Source organism: Saimiri boliviensis, chromosome 17, assembly GCF_048565385.1.
Source record: "Saimiri boliviensis isolate mSaiBol1 chromosome 17, mSaiBol1.pri, whole genome shotgun sequence".
Classification (NCBI taxonomy): Eukaryota; Metazoa; Chordata; class Mammalia; order Primates; family Cebidae; genus Saimiri; species Saimiri boliviensis.
Genome location: NC_133465.1, coordinates 72257238 through 72278675, shown reverse-complemented (window position 1 = coordinate 72278675; position 21438 = coordinate 72257238). Strand labels below are relative to the sequence as shown.

At 53.9% G+C, this 21438-nt stretch overlaps 1 protein-coding gene across 2 annotated transcripts in view; it reads right to left on the bottom strand.

The window, feature by feature from the left end:
• The window catches only part of TBCD (tubulin folding cofactor D), a 205699-nt gene that overhangs the window by 72392 nt on the left and 111869 nt on the right, over positions 1–21438 (bottom strand). For both annotated transcript variants that reach the window (XM_074389091.1, XM_039476649.2), the window contains exons 14-15: positions 19072–19228; positions 3603–3660 (exon numbers count right to left, since the gene is read on the bottom strand). In XM_074389091.1, the coding sequence (XP_074245192.1) occupies positions 3603–3660; positions 19072–19228 (215 nt within the window). The remainder of the gene's footprint in view (positions 1–3602; positions 3661–19071; positions 19229–21438) is intronic.

The window sequence follows — 21438 nt, the reverse complement described above, 5'->3', positions numbered from 1 at the left end:
ATCCCACGAAAGACGCTCAACATCACCAGGCATGACAGAAACGCAGGCACCGCCACACACCTGTCAGAAAGACCAACACATAAACAGTAGCCATGCCAGACACGGGGGGGTGGACAGAGAGAAGCGGGGCTGCTGACAGACGGCAGTGTGAACGGTACAGACACTCCAGAAAGCAGTTTCAATGCCCAGCTACCACAACCCAGAAATTAAGAGTCTTGGCATTTATCCCAGAGAAATGGAAGCCACACTCTCACAAAACCCGAGCACAAATGTTGACAGCAGCTTAAAGACTGGAAGCCAACCTGATGCCCTAACACATACACGGTCACACAAAGCATGGCACCACTCAGCAACAGAAGCAGCAAAACCGGCACCGCCCACCGCACTTGGGGTGCGTCTCCAGAGAGCTGTGCTGAGAGAAGAAAGCCACAGCGTTAGAGGCCACAGGGTCCGTTTACACAGCATTCCCGAGACAGTGGAATGAGCGGCAGAGAACTGAACAGGGCTGCCAGGATCAGGAGAGGAAGAAAGCAGGGGCTGTGGGCCGCGAGGCAGTGCCAGGCCTCCTGGGGAGACGGGGCTGCTGTGTGTCTTCACTGTGGTGATGGATACACAGATCTGCATGTGATCCATCACACAGAACTAAATGCGTGAGCTCCCGTGGACGCACACACACACAGGCATGCACACACATGCACGCGCGCACACGCACACACACACGAGGACAGGTAAAACCAAGGAGGTATAACTAAGACTGCTGGGCCGGCTGGATGTTCATGTCCAGGCTGTGAGCTCTCCCTGCTTTAGTCCTTAAAACGGCATGTAAACCTCCCCCAGTCTTGGTGCCTCATGCCTGTAATCCCAGCGCTCTGGGACACCAAGGCGGGAGGATCACCTGAGGTCAGGAGTTTGAGACCAGCCTGGCCAACACGGTGAAACCCTGTCTCCACTAAAAATACAAATGTAGCCAGGTGTGGTGGCGAGCACCTATAATCCCAGCTACTTCGGAGGCTGAGGCAGGAGAATGGCTTGAACCAGGGAGGTGGAGGCTGCAGAGAGACGCGATCACACCATTGCACTCCAGCCTGGGCGACAAAGCAAGACAGTCTCAAAAAAAAAAAAAAGCCAAAAAACTAAAACCAAAACTGCATGTAAAGCCCAATTATCTCAAAATAAGTCACAAATTAACAGAGTTCAGACACCATCAAATGAAGTGCTGGATGAAAAAGATTTAAAATCTTTTCAGTTAAATAGAGGCTTTAAGTGCCTTACTTTAACTGTGAGTGGGGGGGGGCCCTCCCCATTCCCATCTCCTTTCCTTATCCTGAACGAGGTGACCGAACCCCAACTCCACTGCCCCTTCCTTCTCGGCCGGGGACAGGTCTTTTTGCAGCATCAGCACGTTTGGAGCCTGCTAGATTCCTTCCAATATGTAGAACAACCAGCGTTCAGCAACGAACACAGCTGGAACTGTTTTCACAAACTCACTAACACCCTGAGTTGCTATCTATGCTCCTGCCAACGCTGAGAACCAGCCACAGCACCTTCCTCACAGAGCTGCTTGGAGGATCACAAATAGCAGATGGATGACTGTGGCCTTTGCTACTGTGGCCTTCACGCCATGGCCAATCTCGACATGGGAGCACCAAGGCACTGAGAAGCATCTAGAGCTCAGGGGCCAAGGATAGTGACCAGCCCCAAGGAGGGACAGGACTTCAGTGCCTTTTACTGCTGCCTCCTGGCAGGTGCTAAAGAACAAGCCTTGGGACCCCACAGGGGTGAGCTCACACCATGAGACAGTGTCAAACAGGAGTACAAGCTGAGCCAGAAAGAGTGAGACATCTTTATCTGAAGCAGCAGCTCCACAGTTGGGAAAAAAAAAAAAAGATTCTCAATTATGAGGCACTCAATCCTTACATTTCCAAATAAGCTGCAAATAAAGTTACCTTTTACCTTTGGCTGTTTTAATTTTGCAAGCTACTGGCTAAGCAAGGTGCACTCAGGTCGTATTTAAGGAAAAAGATTTGCTGCCAATTTAAAGGAATTTTAATGTGAAAAAAATGATTTATTTTCACTTCATATTCAGGGTTCACAGATACGCATAAGCATTTTAATTTTATTACTGCGTCTCATGAAATGTCTCAGGTTGCAGTAAAGAAAACCTAAAAGTTCATTTTTAGGTACAGATTTAACATAAAATTTTATATTTCAAACAGTCTTATAATTACTGTCTTTGGGTAAATATCAGGGCAAAAATGTGATGACTTTCCAAATAAAATTACGAGGTTTTCTACTGATGCTGAAGACAAAGTAAGAGCAGCTTCAGGGACAGAAAAAAGCTTCTGAGCTCTCCTGGTGAATTCTCTCTAGTTTTAAAGAACCTGAGGCAGAGGAAGACTTCTAAGTACTTCAGGATACAGAGAGCAGGCCGGCCACCAGAGGCTACAGAAGATGACAGACATTTTGAGCTTAGAAAGACTTCAAGCTACCGTCTGAGCTCCTGCATTTGAGAGAGAAAACCAGTGCTGCACCTGCACTGTCCCACTCACCCGGAGCCACCCTGCACCCCTTCCACCCGGCCCGCTGGACCCCTCATCACCCACACTGCAGGCGGGGTGACAGGAAGTTCTCACCAGGCCCCAGCACCCCTTCTGCCCGGCCCAACAGCCCCCAAGCCTGACAGCAGTAGGGAGTGTAAATGGCTCCCTCAGCGGGTCCCCACTAATCCAACTGCGCTGAGCCAGGACAGAGTTCCAGCAGCTCGAGACCAGGGGCAGCAGTGGAGCCCACCCCACCACTAAAAGCCAACGTCACCCCTCCATCTTTTGCAGAGTGCTGCCTCTCTGTTCTTCACCTCTTAAAACATGTTCAGCTTCTTATCCGTATCTAAAATAAAGACTCTCACTTGAGACTCATCCACTGTCTCAGCTGCCAGCTCTCTGTGGTCCAAAAGACTCAGGCCTCACTCCAGCCCAGCTCTGGGCCAAACCAAGTAGTCTGCTCAGCACGGCACAGCCTGCTACACTCTTCACATCCAGAACTCACCCCAAACGTCACAGGGCTCTTTCTGGAGGAAACCAGCCATCTGTGCTCAAAAGCTCCCACATCCCGCAAGGCCTGGGAGAGCAAGGCCAGGAGAAGCAGAGCTGACTGCTGCTCGAATCAGCCCTCCTGAGGCTCAAAGCCGCCTGGTGAACGCTTGTCCCACCGCTCTTACAGGTGCACATACAGGTCACCCAGGCAGAACCCACTCTCCTCCCCATCTTCAGCATGTGGCTGCCTGCGCTGAGACCTGTCATTGGGCCCGTCCACTCGCCTGCATCACCCAGCACCCCCAGCAGTGATGGCTGCAGCTCTCAGGATGCCTGGGGTGGGGGGACTTAACCCTGACTGCCCCTCACATGCTGAAGACCACAGCCCTCCCTGACACTCAGAGACTAGGAACCAGTGGTTGGCCCAGGGCGAGCACTCTCAGTGGCTCCCTCCCCGAGGCTCCTGCTGTGGACGGGTGAGCTGGCCAGGCGCCCATGCAGGGAGCAGTATCTGGGAGCCCCGGCCACCCCCACCTTCAGGAAAGGAAACATCCCAATGAGAAAACTTACAGAGGCTGCTCTTCTGCAGTTTATGTCTCGGTCAAACACTGTGGTGATCAGCAGCGCACTGTGAAAAAGAGAAACGATTAATCACAAAGAAATGTGCAAAACAGTACAGAGCACACAGTATCCATGAGAAAGCCTTTCTCTCATGACTCAGGCACTTTGAAAAAGAGAAAAGATTAATCGCAAAGAAATCAAAACAGTAGAGACCACACAGTATCGACGACAAAGCCTTTCTCTCATGACCCAGGCCCACTTGAGGTTCCAACATGCCCCGCAGGCAACACATGGCTCGGGCACTCAGGGGCTGCAGACAGATGCACGTGATCCCCAAGACGATAGATGTCTTGCAGGAGCTGGGGGTGGCTGACCCTGATTCTAACAAGAGCCATGAGACGGCGCACAGCCAGGGTGCAGAACCAAAGAGCCGTGAGGATGGGGCCTGGCACAGGATGCACCTGGCCTTACTGTGGTGGGGCAGCACGGGAGGTGGGGAGGTCCACTGAACAAAAAGACAGAAACACGGTACCCTGGAGAGCAATAACTGGCAGCATTTGGAAGGGGGCAAACCAAGGTGGCTGACACAAATGCCCCAGGGTAGGGACTGCCAGGCCCTGCAGACCATGCTGCACACACAGCCCAAGTCTGCAGAGACACACACATGCGCACCCACTGTGCCCAGAGGGGCCTGAGGCCCTGAAGGCAGGGCGTCCAGCAGAGGTAGTCGAGAGGAAATAACCACACCGCCCACAGACGCCAAGGCACTGCCCCCACGAGAGCCACAGCCACACTCAGATCAAGGCCTCTCCCGGCCCTTGCCAGGTTCCGAGGGCTTCATTACATCCTCTGGTGAGATCACCCAGCTTAGTTACTGTGAATAACCTAACGCTCTCATCAGACACTGCACAGAACACAGGGGGTTTGGGGTGGTGGAGAACAATCATCCTTTCTAAGGAAGGCTTGAGAGACTGCGCCTCCTTCCAGCCTAAAGCAAGAAGGTAGAAACCAGACAGAGAATTTCAGACACGTGGAGATAAGCGGCCTCCAGGGCCGCCTGCGCCTCCTGGGTTCCTGGTTTCCAGGCCTCCAAGGGGCCAAGTGCTCTGCTGCATTCCAGGGAAGGCGACAGACCTGAGCCGTGGGGCGGAGCCTGCCTCGACAGGAAGGACACCAGGGACACGGACCGGGGACAATGTGATGCCAGGTGTGTGCCCTCTCACCAGCTCTGCCCCCACTCGCCGGCTCTGCCCCCTCTCACCAGCTCTGCTCCCTCACCAGCTCTGCCCCACCTCGCCGGCTCTGCCCTCCCCCCGCCGGCTCTGCCCCCTCTCACCAGCTCTGCCCCTTCTCACCAGCTCTGCCCTCTCGCCAGGTCTTCTGTTAAACAAGCAAAATGGGAAAGACACATTCAGCTGAGGAAAAGTGTGCAGGTCCCACTGCAGAGACAGCAGGGTCCACTCCAGTCTGGCAGCGCACACACCATCAGCACCAGCTCCCCCGACTCCCGACTTCTGGGGCATGTGTGTGAGGCGCCGGCCCTGCCAGCCGCAACGCATGCCACATCCCACCTGTTCTCCTGCATCTCACTGTTTGACACCCCAGACCCACGCCCACTGGCCTCGCTCCGGGTTCACAGCACACCTCTCAGGCACTTTATGTTCTCCGCGCTCCTCTCTCCTCGGCCCCATGAGTCCCCCGGGTGTGGGTTTGGGGTTGCTAAGCTAGGAGACCCACAAGCTACGGCCACAGAGCTGAAACTCAGGGAATTTATCAGAGAGAGCACTGTTCTCCAGCCTCCAGTGCTAGGCGCAGGTGCCACACTCCAGGCCCTGGAAACAGCCCAGAAGATGCCACAGAGTTCTGCACTCCTGACTCAGGTTCTGGGGCCACAGTCTCCTCCAACATGTCCAGCATCAGGGGTTGGGGGCCCTGACACAAGGTGCTGGGCACAGACTGAAGAAGGTGGGAGGCGTCCCGGGAGCAGGAGAAATGGGTGGGAAGGCCCATGGGCAGGAGTGGTCTCCATGAGCAGCCCACAGAGGTGAGCCTGCAGCAAACATGGAGGGGCAGGACAGCTGGCCCAAGGGCCGGTTGAGAAAGTCCTCCCTCAGGCTGGACTCCGCACTTTTTCGGAGAAGCTGGGGCATGTGACTCGGGCCTTGTGAACAATTGCTCTGCGGTTGGGGCTTCAGGGAGAGGCTGGAGGTTGGGCGGGGCAGCAGCTGGAAGGCCGAGAGGGCCCGGGTTCTGGGGAAATGCCTGCGGGTCTCACAGGCCCTGCCTGGGAGTGGAAGGACGTCCACAGTGAGAGAGAGGGCAAGAGCAGGGACCCCTAGAGTGTGGTCACTGACAGCCACGATAAATGTCGAAATTCCTGGATGGAAACAGTAGGTAGTTAAACTAACAATACAGCATAAACATAGGAAGCATCTTTTGAAATCAGAATGGCAAATGAAATTAAGTATATTTAAAACAAACCCCAAATACAATTTTAACAGAAACAACGCAATACAAACCACCAGGCGCGTTTTCCATTTCAATCAGGCTCAGACGTGCCCAGGCCGGAGAAGGCTCCACAACGACATCAACGCACCCAAAACGCGGCCACCACCCTGTGCAAAGCCAGGAGGGGGTGCGGGCCCGGGGCACCCTGAGGCTCAAGCCGAGGAGCCCCTCTGGCCCCTGCAGCAGGCCCGTGTCAGCTGGGAGCGAGAGGCTTCCATCAGAGTGGCCTGGCAGCTCTCTCCGCCAGGGATTCCAGTACCAGCACAGCCGAGACCCACATTCCGGGACCTCCCAGGATATCATGGAAGCTCCGTGCCCCTCATCAGTAGCCATCGGCCTGGCCAAACAAGCTGCCGTGTACTTGGCTTAATTACTAACAACCACGGATCACCAGTGGATAAAGCATTTATCTCACATTTCAGAGAAATGCTTGCTTATTGCAGGGACCCTCTGTGGTCTCAGTGTGGGAAGGCCCCCTTCTACCACAGGGCTGCGCCTCAGCTCTGGTAGGCAGACGGCCGGGCAGGAGAGACCTGGCATCCAGGCCACAGCAGCAAGCCCAGGTGGCTGCAGTGTCCAGCCAGCCTTGCAGACAGAAGCCAGGGCCCAAGGCCAGGCACAACAATAGGCTGGAGCCCAAGGGGAAGAGGGTAGGTGGCTTCTGGGGGTGGCCCTTCCCAAGAGCACTCGCCTCCCTGCCCCAGGCCCTGCCCCGTGCAGCCATAGCCAGGTACAGAGCCCAGAGCTGCTGGAGAACACAGCTTACTTCCCCAAGCTCCACCTCCTTGAGCCGCCCGAAGTCTACCCCTTGGCCACTTGCTCACTCACTCTGCAGTGACAGCCACAAACCACCACCCTCTGCACCCTGGGGAGACGGCAACAACAAAGTCCCTCACATATGGGTCACTGCCGTGCTCAGACAGACCCTGCGTCCGCGAGCTCCAGTGGACAGATGCCGGGCTGCGTCACCTCACCTTGTGGGGAGCCTGCAGGGGCGGGTGGGGGGTGGGGGCTGCAGTTCCTGTGGAAGCCTCCAGGCCCAGCTCCTCCCAAGACCACAAGGCCCACCCGCTACCTGCCCTGAGGGCCATGACGCCTACTCCTGTTCTCTAACCCAGGTCTTCCAGTTCCTCCAGATAAACAAAAACAAAGTCCTAAGCCTAACCACTCAGGACAGCATATCCGTCCATACCCTTGTCTTCAGCAGAACAGTACCCCTCCCAAAGATGGGGGCACCCGCCTTCAGACATGTTCCTTTACATGACAGAGGGGAATCAGGGTTGCTAATCAGCTGACCCTAAGATGGGGGAGGGCCCTGGATTATTCCTGCAGCCCCGAGCAATCAAGAGTCCTCAAAAATAAAAGCAGGTGCCAAGCACAGTGGAACACACCAGTGGTCCTGGCTGCACCTGTGCTCCGTCTGCCTGTGGGAGGCAGAGGCAAGAGGATCCCTCAAGCCCAGGAATTATCGAGTCCAGCCTGGGCAACACAGTGAGACCCCATCTAGACAGACTGATAAATAGATAGGTAAGTAGATAAATGCATAGAGGAAGCGGGGAAGGAAGGACGGACACAAGAGGCAGAAGAAAGAGCCACAAGCACAGGGTATGCAAAGGATGCAGCCAGACATGGCTGGCTTTGTGAGACATTGTAATTGCCCCATAAACTGCATACCTCGACCATACCTTGGCTTTCAGTTGAAACTGCTCTCTGTAACCCTAATGTGACAGGCAGGCAGTCCAAACCAACGCCATTTTGGCCCCTGCTCCATTTGAAGAAAAACAAAGACTTGTAATAAGTAACAAAGGTCTGTAATTTCCACCGTACTCAGACAACGTAAACTAACGCTTATCCTGACTTCTGTGAACCACTTAAGTAACAATCAGAATGTCCCAAGCCCCTCGCCCTCACCCCCGCCCAGGAGCATAAAAAGTCCTGACACCCTTCTTTCGGGGCATAAAGAGTCCTGACACCCTCCTTTCGGAGCCCCCGGTTAGAGAGACGAGAGTCCTGTAATTCGGCCTAGCCTTTTTCACACTCGCTCGGTTACATTTGAAAGTGGATGAAGGGCCCATGAGCAAAAGGAACGTGGGCGACTCCAAGAAGCAGAAAAGGCAGGGAAGGAGTCTTGAGCCCCCTGAGCCTCCAAACTGAACTGGAGACACGCAGGAGACGAGTCAGACCTGTGACCGCCAGGACCGTGTAAATTCCACTCCCAAGTAACGAGAAAGTCCACTGGGATGTCTTAAGTGCACTGTGCCAAGTCAAAGAAGTCAGAATCAAAAGCCTGCTGTTTCTTTCTGTTTATAGAAGGCTGACCCCAGTGACGGCCAGGACATGCCAGGCCTGGGTCTGCATCCAGGACCAGCAGCGGCAGGAGGGCTGGCCCGAGCGACGGCCTGGACACGCTGGACCCCGGATGAGGAGGAGGCACACGGCGTCCCACCCTGGCTGGCGAGTCTGTTGCTCACAAAGGTGTGGGCCGGCTGCTCCGAAGTCACATACATCAGACGCATGACAGCAGAGAGTGCTGTATGAGAGGCACGCAGGCGGCACGCGAGGGGAGGCTGGGACGACGCTGGGCTGGAGCCGGTGTCCGTGCACACGTGGACTGTGAGGAGGAGCACGCGCTCGGGGGCAGTGGAGGAAGGGGACCCAGAGGCAGCTGAGGCCAAGCCCAGTGTCCTGGATTCCAAACACCGCTCTCTACCGAGAGCATCTGAGACTCCTGGCAAGAGGCAGATTCCAGGGCTGGGGCAGGGGCAGAAAGATAATCCAGGTGCATCTTGTGGTACCAGAAGGAAAGAAAGCGCTCAGGGCAGAAAGAAAAAGGAAAGAAGAGGATCTTGCTGAAGGGACACAGAGGCCAACCTGAAGTGGCCAAGCTGGAGCAATCTGAGCAACATGAATAACAACCATAGTGTCAGACTATAACACAAATATTAGTACACAGTGTCAGATTGTAACTCAACATTAATAACCATAGTGTCAGATTATAACCCAATATTAATACCCATAGTGTCAGATTGTAACCCGACATTAATACCCATAGTGTCAGATTATAACCCAACATTAATACCCATAGTGTCAGATTGTAACCCGACATTAATACCCATAGTGTCAGATTATAACCCGACATCAATACCCATAGTGTCAGATTATAACCCAACATCAATACCCATAGTGTCAGATTGTAACTCAACATTAATAACCATAGTGTCAGATTATAACCCAATATTAATACCCATAGTGTCAGATTGTAACCTGACATTAATACCCATAGTGTCAGATTATAACCCAACATTAATACCCATAGTGTCAGATTGTAACCCGACATTAATACCCATAGTGTCAGATTATAACCCGACATTAATAACCATAGTGTCAGATTATAACCCAACATTAATACCCATAGTGTCAGGTTGTAACTCAACATTAATACCCATAGTGTCAGATTATAACCCAATATTAATACCCATAGTGTCAGATTATAACCCGACATTAGTAACCAAAGTGTCAGATTATAACCCGACATTAATAACCACAGTGTTAGATCATAACCCCCAAAACAGGATGAGCCCCCATGACTCCACACTGGCAGGAGTGAATGATGAAACAAAGCAGGGAGAGGGATGAGGCTTCCTTAAGAACAAGCTGCAATCGCTGATCGTCAGAGTGGGGAAAGAGGAACCGCCACCAGACCACACAACAAGGTCCTTGGACAGAAGTGAAAATGGAGGGAGAAGCAGTACCCCACAGGAACGCTCCAAGTTAACAGAGGAAAACGCAGCTCCCTGACAGTGGAGGCACCACTGAGACCAGGGATTAAAGTCCAGACCACACAGGACCCGTCGTGGGTGCCACAGTACAGACACAGCACATGGAGGAGGGTAAGTCACCTGGCATTACTCCCTCCAGTAATGCACAAGAAAGCATCAGACAGAGGGGCGTCCTACAGAACACCTGGCCAGTCCTCCTACAAAGTGTCAGGATCAAATCCACGGGAGTGGAGGGCAGGCTGGTAGTGCTGGGCTCAGAGCAGGTGACGGGCCCTGGTGCACGTGGGCTTCCGTCTGGGGTGAGGTCTGCTCAAGTCTGAGAATACACTAAAAACCACTCAACTGCACACCTTAAGGGGTGAATTTTATGGCAAGTGAATTAATCTCAATACAACCCATTTTTTTAAGCACCCCACATCAGTAAAGATCAAGACTGAGGAGCTGTCACAGAGCAGAGTGGGGTCCGGGGCAGACTAGCCTGTTGATGGCCTTCATCCCACACTGCACCTCCTGACTTTCAAATGTAAGGTGTTCACACTGGGGAATGCTACAGGGGGCCTAGGAGAACTCTACTGCAATTCTTCTTTAAGTCTAAAACTAGTTCAGAATTAAGTTATTTTGGAGGCTCAAGCCTGTAATCCCAACACTTTGGGAGGTCAAGGCAGGCGAATCACTAGGTCAGGAGCTCGAGACCATCCTGGCCATGAAACCCCGCCTCTGCTAACATACAAAAAACGAGCCGTGTATCGTAGCAGGCACCTACAGTCCCAACTACCCAGGAGGCAGAGGCAGGGAATCACTTGAACCTGGGAGACAAGAGCTTGCAGTGAGCCGAGATTGCGCCTGGCAACAACAGAGCAAGACTCTGTCCCCGACCCCCCCCCCCAAAAAAAAGGTTATTTTGGAAAGCAACTATTTATCTAAAGATCTTAAAAGATCCAGGGCCGGGCGCGGTGGCTCAAGCCTGTAATCCCAGCACTTTGGGAGGCCGAGGCGGGTGGATCACAAGGTCAAGAGATCGAGACCATCCTGGTCAACATGGTGAAACCCCGTCTCTACTAACAATACAAAAAATTAGCTGGGCATGGTGGCACGTGCCTGTAATCCCAGCTACTAGGGAGGCTGAGGCAGGAGAATTGCCTGAACCCAGGAGGCGGAGGTTGCGGCGAGCCGAGATCGTGCCATTGCACTCCAGCCTGGGTAACAAGAGCGAAACTCCGTCTCAAAAAAAAAAAAAAAAAAAAAAAAAAAAAAGATCCAGTATTAGTATCTGGGAAGGTTTCTGTTAACACTACTTTCACTACCTCAAACTGTGAAAATTTGGAGTTTAATTTCAGAAAAACTCTATTAACAGAAAAGCACTCCCTCTTCCTCTCTTAACTCTTTATCATGTAACAAACTATAGCCTAAATGAGAAGAGAAAAACACAGGTTTAAAATGAAAGGGAACTCCTGTTACATTAGCACGAATGTTTTGAGATCAATCCTATTTGAATACATCATGATGGCTTTTGTTAATGAAATCTTAGAAATCATTAAACTGACCAAGACAAATTATTAAAAGTTACATAACTGCTATTTTTAACAACAAATGGTAGTTTATTCTAAATCTTTTCAGAATGAAAAGAAATTTGTGTCATATTTACATATGAACAAGAGCTTCATCTTTTAAAACCCATAAAACCATGTGTTCCAGGAGAAAACCTTAATTGAGAACTTCTGGTTTAACACCTGCCACAGGAGGACAAAGGCTTCTATCTTTATGGATTCTGGCTCCAGCCAGTAAGACTGAAAGGTCCCATTTTACACTGAATTCTTGAAATGTGTTATTTGTCTTAAATTATGGAACACTGATTAATGAGAAAAGAATGGTAACAAGGGAAGAGACTTAAAATCATCTACCATCCTAACAAGCTCAGTGGACTTCACACAGCTCCTCCACAGCAGCCAGGCCAGCTGACACCAGGTGCTCCTGGCTCCCTCCCCTGGCAGTCTGGACACAAACAGCCACGACGCCAGGCAGCTCATCTGCACCAAGGGCGGTGCCGAGGCCAGCTTTCGGGGAGCCGAGCGGGCTTCGGCGGGCAAAGCTGACACCGCCTCACCCTCAAGATGGTCACCGCTGCAGGCGTATTTTATCGAACTCACAGAATGTCGCAGGACAAATATAACCGCACCTGAAAAAACACTGCTTTTAACTAACTAGCCTCCTAAGCTAATTTAACAAATCAACTACATATGGACCTATGAATGCAGCAAGTTTAATACTGTCCTGACTTGGACATTTATTAAAATGACTATTTTCTCATTCTCAGAACAAAACTGGCTCATTGAGAAATACTAATTGCACTAATAATTTCAAATGCGAACAGGTTTAATGATAGTGGCTAAATAGAAAAGCCCTTGCCCAACTGCTGCTTCAACAGGGCGCCCGGCGTCCCACGGGGCCTCTCAGCCTCCCTTCACAGAACCACCCTGCTGAACCACCACGTTCATCTCCTGCCCAACTGCTGCTTCAACAGGCGCCCGGCGTCCCACGGGGGCTCTCAGTCTCCCTTCACAGAACCACCCTGCTGAGCCACCACGTTCATCTCCTGCCCAACTGCTGCTTCAACAGGGCGCCCGGCATCCCACGAGGGCTCTCAGCCTCCCTTCACAGAACCACCCTGCTGAGCCACCACGTTCATCTCCTGTTCAACTGCTGCTTCAACAGGGCGCCCGGCGTCCCACGGGGGCTCTCAGCCTCCCTTCACAGGACCACCCTGCTGAGCCACCACGTTCATCTCCCACTCCAGGAGCTGGAGACAGTCAGTGCAAGGACACGGGCAGGGCTGGCCTGTCTGTGCTGAAACGCGCCCTAGGCGCCCTGCCCATTTGCTTTCGCTGGAAAAGTTTATGTGATACTTCACCAGGATTTCCCAACACAAAGACATGGTCTGTATCAAACAGAAAGGGATTTTCTTTCCCATCCAAGTCAAGGGGAGGCGGCACGCCACGACTTGCCCAAACTCCAGGCACCGCATTCTCGGCAGGGACGGCACAGTGCAGACCTCACCCCAACTCAAGTCTTCTTATTTATATTTTATAGCAGTAAAAGGCAAAATACACTCTTTCTACCTTAAGTAACAATAATCCTGTCATTTGAAAGTCAGATATTTAAAAATATCAGAATAGTACTTTATTATCCGTCCATGTTTTTGGAAAGTTGCAGATCCTATCCTCCTGTAAAATGTAGGACTTGACTATGGCTGAATTTTCCTGAGCCCTAAGAACCAAAGCTCATGCTAATTAACACTGCGGTAAAACCCCAGAGATTTTCACAGTGCTTTCAAGTCGCACCTGAGCTAACGTGGAGGCAAGATTTGCCAGGTGCCACGGGGTTAGGACTCTGGCCGGTAACGGCCACTTTACTTTCCTTGAAAAACAGGAGTTCTCTTCCCCTGGAAGCTGTGCCATTGAGAAACACCAGTGAGAACAAGACGTAGCTTTGAGCAATGCCTGCCATTTCCTGATTTTCCAGGACGATCCTGCCCCGGAGGAAGAGATCTCAGGGCTGCAGGCCTCTGCCGATCCTGGCTGGGCCGGGCGGCTCAGCAGGTCTGCTCCCGGTAGAGGCTGAGAGTCAGAGGCTGCCCCCGGCAGGGGAGGGCCCGTGGCTGCCTGGGCCGAGCTGATGTCAACAGCGCTGCTTACAAAAGAGTTTCAGGTGAGGAAATCACAGGAAGGCGAGGATCAAAGCACAATAGCAACAGTGCAGAGTTCAGCTCTGGTTCTGCTTTTCCTCCTTGCAGTTAACTTGTGATTACTGGCTGGGAGGGACTTTCTAGGTAACACCCAGCCACTTTGTCCCCCCTTACCTTCACACTGTCACTGCTGCTGAATCACACTCGGCTTTTGAGGGAACATCATTCGCTATTCCACAAGCAACTATCCCACCCTGTAAGCTACCTGTGCAACACTGAGGAAATACAGGTTTTCAAAACATGGTAACACTTAATGAAAAAAGCTTTTTGATATTTATAAAACAGAGAGGGACTGTATACATTCACACAGCGAGGCAGAAGAATAGCTAATCCAAGTTTCTTTGGCAAAAAGCTAGGAAACAATTAGAAAATGTGAGCCTCTGAGCCCCCCAACTGACGCTCAGAAGAGCCGCGCCCCTGAAGAGAGGAGCGGCTCCTGCCACCGCCCAGCTCTGTCAGGCATTCCCATTCCACGCAGAAATTACTCTCTGACACTCTGATCTCAACTACCTACTGTTAAGGACCCACCGAGGAGCCGGTGAAAGTTAGAGAAATCAAGATGGTATCAGGCTCCCAAACTGATGGGCTGAAAAGCTGGTAATTAAAACACGGTCGCTTATGACAAACCAAGGAAGGCAGATCTGGAAGGACACACCCCAACCGATACCGGGGCACACAGGGCTCCTGGGCAGGGAGGCTCGCACCCGAAGCATCCCACACGCTCACCTGGAGCACCCTGACTCACAGCCCGCCCGGCCGGATGCCTGGGGTCTGCATGGGCCAGGGAGGGATGGGGCAGAGGCTCTCCAAGAACCTGTTGGACAGGCCTGACTCCCAGGCCAGCGGGCACGGCTCCAAGTGCACCCTTGAGTCTGCAGCCGGGACGGCACAGGTAAAGGGACGAGAGGGGCCCTGGAAGCAGAAACCCCAGAACACCAGCTCCCAGACTACGGAGTCAGAAGCCCAAGAGCGGTGAGCCCCGAGACCCCAGCAGCTGCTAGCCCGGTGTGCGTGGGGTGCAGAAGGGCACCCGGGAGCCATGGTGGAGGTGCACCCAGGATGTCCAAAAAACAAAGCCCCACGAGATCAAAGCCAAGCAGGACCCAGGCCAACACTGGCACTGCCACATGCCAGGGAGGCCCGGGCCATGCAGCCCAGGCTACTCTAGAAACTTGAGTCCTTCTTCAAGCCTGCAGCCCACAGTGTGCCCCACAGTCCTTCAGGCCTAACCCAGACACTCAGGAATCCCAAGGCCCCCTGCACGCCCCACCCAACGTGACCCCAACAGAAGTCACACTCATCGGACCACACCTCCCTCATGGGACCCCCACATAACCCACAGGGGGTGTCCCCCCCAGCGCATGACGGGCTCAGCCCCACACCCAGCTGGAGCCCCAGCCAGGATCCTCACACGCGGCCAACAGGAGCCTGTGGAGGGGCGGCTCGAGGAGCTCCAAAGTGCTGCCCCTTTCCCAAGTGAAAAAGTGGACCCTGGAGCCAGAGGGTCCCCTGCGGAAACTGTGCAGGAAACAGAAGTCCAGCCCCGAAGGCAGGTGGGAGCACTGCTGTGGTTCACGCCTGAGAACGCACCAACAGGTCACCGAGCAGCCCCCACTTCCATGAAGCACGGGGCTGCCTGTGCCGGGGCAAACCAACTGGCCGGCCACCAGCCTTCCACACGTACACCAGCCCTCCAGTAGAATCCAAAGCTTTACCGCAACAGAGAACCCTTGAGTTACAGCCTGCAGACAGCCCTGCATTCTGTGGCCACCTAGATGCCTCTCCAGGTGAGCTGAGGCCTCACCTCACCCCATCTCCTATGCTGGCCCTCAGCCTCCGCCCGGCCCCTCCTGTGACACTGGACCGGAGTCCCTCCCCGAAGCAAGGGGAGACCCAGGCTCCTATGATGTTGGCAGCTCTTAGAGAAAATACAAGGCTGAGAAGGAACCTGTTTGAGGATTTTCACTGTGAAATGGGAACCATCATCTGAGGAGCCAGATTCAGCTGCGGCCATCACACATCTGAATTAAGGGTCCTTCCACAGCCTCACAGCGCGGGATAAGGAGCACCTCCGCCATGAGGCAGCGCTGGGCCCTGGGCCTGACCTGAGAGGTGCTGCCCAGACAGGCCTGGCTCAGAAGCCTGACAAGCATCTCCCGTGCTCGGTCCTCACTTCCTCAGTAATACCAGAATGACGGTGGCACCTGCCCCCTCTCGGGGCTGCTAAGGAAACCGATTGAGATATCAGTGTAAAGTTTTCTCCTTCCGTGACTATTCATATCAACAATAAGAGAGAGACATTTTTTTGCTTTCCCTCGCCAGTTGCAGGATCAGCTTCCTAAAAGTGCAGGAGCAAGACGGGAAAGCAACAGGAAGAGCCTTTGCTGAGGCCGATCACATAGCGGAGCTCCTGCACACAGAGCAGCAGGGCTGCGGGCCGGCATGGGCATGCCGCAGGGCTCTGGAGCTCAGCAGAGGCCCCAAAGCCAGGCCTCTCCGTCTTCTCTGCTCCACTCTGCAAGGCGCTGCTCCCTGAAGACCACCACCAGCCAAGCCCCTGCCCAGCAGTGCCGCTGGAGTGGCCGCTGGGGAAAGCAATGAACAGAAGTCACGCCTCTTCCCTGCCAACCCAGACTCCCTGGCCTCAGATAAGCCACACGCTCCATAACACACTGGCCAGCACCAGCACCCCTAGCCACGAGGAGCCGGACAGGAGAGACATGTGTGTCCACAGCTCCCTCGGGGGAGGACAGGAGGGTCACGCGTGTCCACAGCTCCCTCGGGGGAGGACAGGAGAGACACGCGTGTCCACAGCTCCGTCGGGGGAGGACAGGAGAGACACGCGTGTCCACAGCTCCCTCGGGGGAGGACAGGAGGGACACGCGTGTCCACAGCTCCCTCGGGAGAGGACAGGAGGGACACGCGTGTCCACAGCTCCCTCGGGGGAGGACAGGAGAGACACGCGTGTCCACAGCTCCCTCGGGGGAGGACAGGAGGGACACGCGTGTCCACAGCTCCCTCGGGGGAGGACAGGAGAGACACGCGTGTCCACAGCTCCCTCGGGGGAGGACAGGAGGGACACGCGTGTCCACAGCTCCCTCGGGGGAGGACAGGAGGGACACGCGTGTCCACAGCTCCCTCGGGGGAGGACAGGAGAGACACGCGTGTCCACAGCTCCCTCGGGGGAGGACAGGAGAGACACGCGTGTCCACAGCTCCCTCGGGGGAGGACAGGAGAGACACGCGTGTCCACAGCTCCCTCGGGGGAGGACAGGAGGGACACGCGTGTCCACAGCTCCCTCGGGAGAGGACAGGAGGGACACGCGTGTCCACAGCTCCCTCGGGGGAGGACAGGAGGGACACGCGTGTCCACAGCTCCCTCGGGGGAGGACAGGAGGGACACGCGTGTCCACAGCTCCCTCGGGGGAGGACAGGAGAGACACGCGTGTCCACAGCTCCCTCCGGGGAGGACAGGAGGGACACGCGTGTCCACAGCTCCCTCGGGGGAGGGCAGGAGAGACACGCGTGTCCACAGCTCCCTCGGGGGAGGACAGGAGAGACACGCGTGTCCACAGCTCCCTCGGGGGAGGACAGGAGAGACACGCGTGTCCACAGCTCCCTCGGGGGAGGACAGGAGAGGCACGCGTGTCCACAGCTCCCTCGGGGGAGGACAGGAGGGACACGCGTGTCCACAGCTCCCTCGGGGGAGGACAGGAGGGACACGCGTGTCCACAGCTCCCTCGGGGGAGGACAGGAGAGACACGCGTGTCCACAGCTCCCTCAGGGGAGGACAGGAGGGACGCGCATGTCCACGGCTCCTTCAGCAAACACCACCCTGAACGAAAGGAAGCTCCTCTTGGGCTTCGCTCTGAGGCCAGAATCGAGACTTCGAGGCACTGGCCACATGCTGCATGCCCAGGGAACTAACAGGGCTGAGGTCCCTCTCTGGCCCTACAGAGTATCTCATAATATGGATCAGCAGCGGGCAAGAACAAGATAAAGCACCAGTCACCAGGACCCTCTCGGGCCGACGGTGGTTTGCGCCTCACAGTGAGCTGCCTGTTGGACAGAACCAGCGGCACTTACACCCGGCTGCTTCAGTGCTGGTGCTCACGGGGTGTCCGGGGCAGAGGGGACCCAGCACAGCCACCTGAACCTGCCACCAGGCGCATATGCCACTGGCACCCCGCCCTGCCCAGACCTAAAGGAGCAGTCACTTCCAGGCGGAAGCGCTCCTTCCACGCCAGCTTTAGACACTGCATCCCGGGTCCCCTTCACGCGTCTTATAAAGAGCAGGAACAGCAACTCCTGAACAGCTACAGGAGGAGCTTCTAGGAATTGGGCATAATTCTGAAGTCAGTTTCCCTAGTTCACTTTCCTAGTAAAAGTTGTCAGGTGAAGTGCGGGTGTGAAACCTCGTGACGGTTCAGCCGTGGCTCGAACGTCTGTGACGGACAGTCGCGCTGAGTCTCCTTCCTCAGTGTCCCGCCTCTGGCTCCTTCACACACCACAAGAAAGGAAGCGCCTGCCTTCTTCAGTGCAAAGGAACTCACTTCAGTCCAAAAGCTGGTACAACACCAGTGTACCAAGTTAAACTGAATCAAGTCAGGGTACAAACGTTCACTCAATCTTTGCCTACACTGGGGGAACATCTGTTCTGCATTTTTCCTAAGCAAAAAGTATCAGATCCTGAAAGTCCCTGGCACCAGACAGCATGACGGGGTTCAGCGGGACACACTGGACAAGCTGGACTGCTGGACACTGCAGCAGGAGCCCCGCCCGCCACAGGCGGCACAGCTTCCAGGGCTCTGTTGGCCACACAAAGCCTGCCGGCTTCCATTCTTCCATCGGGAAGTCAGAGGGAAATCACGCCTTCCTACCTCCCAGAGTTGTTTCTGAAGCGTTCACTCACACCTCAGAGGAGCTGCAACCAGGCATGCCAGCGAACGCTGTTGCTACTGAATATTCTCTCAAGCGCCGATCCATAAAAATGCAGAATTAAACTAGACAAAATCCAGCTCAACAAAAACAAACACCATCTGAAGACTTCCAAGTCCAACCCACTGTATTCCAGGGCAACTTGAGATGACAGAGAGACAGAACCCACCTCTCAGTGCGACCCACGGCCACAGGGAGCACGCACAGGCCCTCACCCCGTGCCCCACTTGCTTCCTCCCACCCCACCCAGGGTGCCAATCATCTCTCCCCAAGAATCCACCGCCTACAGGGTGGCCAAGACCTCCAGAATGTTCCTCCTAAACACTTCTGCTCCTGCTGCTCACCCACAGGAGAGGAACTCCGCCCCTGAGCAGCGGCTTTGTCACTGACCCTCTGGTCAAGTGATTTCACCTGCCCACGAGCATCCGCTGTGTCATCTCTCCTGGGAGACCTGACACGTGGCACTATCAGGGGACACGGCGTGTCCGACGCGCCTCCACGAAGGGGCCTACCTTGAGATCGTGGTAACAAAGGGCTTCAGCTCCTGAGGCTCGTAGGCGCGCGCGAAGGCCCAGCAGACGTAGCAGGCTGCATCCCTGACGTTGGTACCCACACTACAGGCACCCCGCTTCTCATCGTAGGTCAGCGCCTTGAGGATCACGGGGACAACTGTACAAGAACAAGAGAAAAGACAGTGAGGAGTGGACCACACAGGCAGCGCATGCAGTTTCAAAGAAGCAGGGCTCAGAGCCAGAGCACGGTCACGGCATCAGGTGAGGCATGCAAACCACGTGGAACCCACCCAGAGGCTCAGGGCTCCTGTGAGAGCCACGGCCTGGTCAGAAAACAGAGCTCGGAGGGAAGACAAATGCTCACCAGCTCAGGTCCAGTAAAAGGAATGTTTTCAAGTGACATGAAGGAGAAGACTGATGCCACCAGCTCAGGTCCAGTAAAAGGAATGTTTTCAAGTGACATGAAGGGGAAGACTGATGCCACCAGCTCAGGTCCAGTGAAAGGAATGTTTTCAAGTGACATGAAGGGGAAGACTGATGCCACCAGCTCAGGTCCAGTGAAAGGAATGTTTTCAAGTGACATGAAGGAGAAGACTGATGCCACCAGCTCAGGTCCAGTGAAAGGAATGTTTTCAAGTGACATGAAGGGGAAGACTGATGCCACCAGCTCAGGTCCAGTGAAAGGAATGTTTTCAAGTGACATGAAGGGGAAGACTGATGCCACCAGCTCAGGTCCAGTGAAAGGAATGTTTTCAAGTGACATGAAGGGGAAGACTGATGCCACCAGCTCAGGTCCAGTGAAAGGAATGTTTTCAAGTGACATGAAGGAGAAGACTGATGCCACCAGCTCAGGTCCAGTGAAAGGAATGTTTTCAAGTGACATGAAGGAGAAGACTGATGCCACCAGCTCAGGTCCAGTAAAAGGAATGTTTTCAAGTGACATGAAGGGGAAGACTGATGCCACCAGCTCAGGTCCAGTGAAAGGAATGTTTTCAAGTGACATGAAGGAGAAGACTGATGCCACCAGCTCAGGTCCAGTGAAAGGAATGTTTTCAAGTGACATGAAGGAGAAGACTGATGCCACCAGCTCAGGTCCAGTGAAAGGAATGTTTTCAAGTGACATGAAGGGGAAGACTGATGCCACCAGCTCAGGTCCAGTGAAAGGAATGTTTTCAAGTGACATGAAGGGGAAGACTGATGCCACCAGCTCAGGTCCAGTGAAAGGAATGTTTTCAAGTGACATGAAGGGGAAGACTGATGCCACCAGCTCAGGTCCAGTGAAAGGAATGTTTTCAAGTGACATGAAGGGGAAGACTGATGCCACCAGCTCAGGTCCAGTGAAAGGAATGTTTTCAAGTGACATGAAGGAGAAGACTGATGCCACCAGCTCAGGTCCAGTGAAAGGAATGTTTTCAAGTGACATGAAGGGGAAGACTGATGCCACCAGCTCAGGTCCAGTGAAAGGAATGTTTTCAAGTGACATGAAGGGGAAGACTGATGCCACCAGCTCAGGTCCAGTGAAAGGAATGTTTTCAAGTGACATGAAGGAGAAGACTGATGCCACCAGCTCAGGTCCAGTGAAAGGAATGTTTTCAAGTGACATGAAGGGGAAGACTGATGCCACCAGCTCAGGTCCAGTGAAAGGAATGTTTTCAAGTGACATGAAGGGGAAGACTGATGCCACCAGCTCAGGTCCAGTGAAAGGAATGTTTTCAAGTGACATGAAGGAGAAGACTGATGCCACCAGCTCAGGTCCAGTGAAAGGAATGTTTTCAAGTGACATGAAGGAGAAGACTGATGCCACCAGCTCAGGTCCAGTGAAAGGAATGTTTTCAAGTGACATGAAGGGGAAGACTGATGCCACCAGCTCAGGTCCAGTGAAAGGAATGTTTTCAAGTGACATGAAGGGGAAGACTGATGCCACCAGCTCAGGTCCAGTGAAAGGAATGTTTTCAAGTGACATGAAGGAGAAGACTGATGCCACCAGCTCAGGTCCAGTGAAAGGAATGTTTTCAAGTGACATGAAGGAGAAGACTGATGCCACCAGCTCAGGTCCAGTGAAAGGAATGTTTTCAAGTGACATGAAGGGGAAGACTGATGCCACCAGCTCAGGTCCAGTGAAAGGAATGTTTTCAAGTGACATGAAGGGGAAGACTGATGCCACCAGCTCAGGTCCAGTGAAAGGAATGTTTTCAAGTGACATGAAGGGGAAGACTGATGCCACCAGCTCAGGTCCAGTGAAAGGAATGTTTTCAAGTGATATAAGGAGCAAAGCCTCCTTTGGACAGCACACGATGCTGCCTGGGGGTCTGCAGAGTCAAGGAGACTCAGCCCCGCCAAGCACGGAGGAAATGGAGCCCCCGGTTT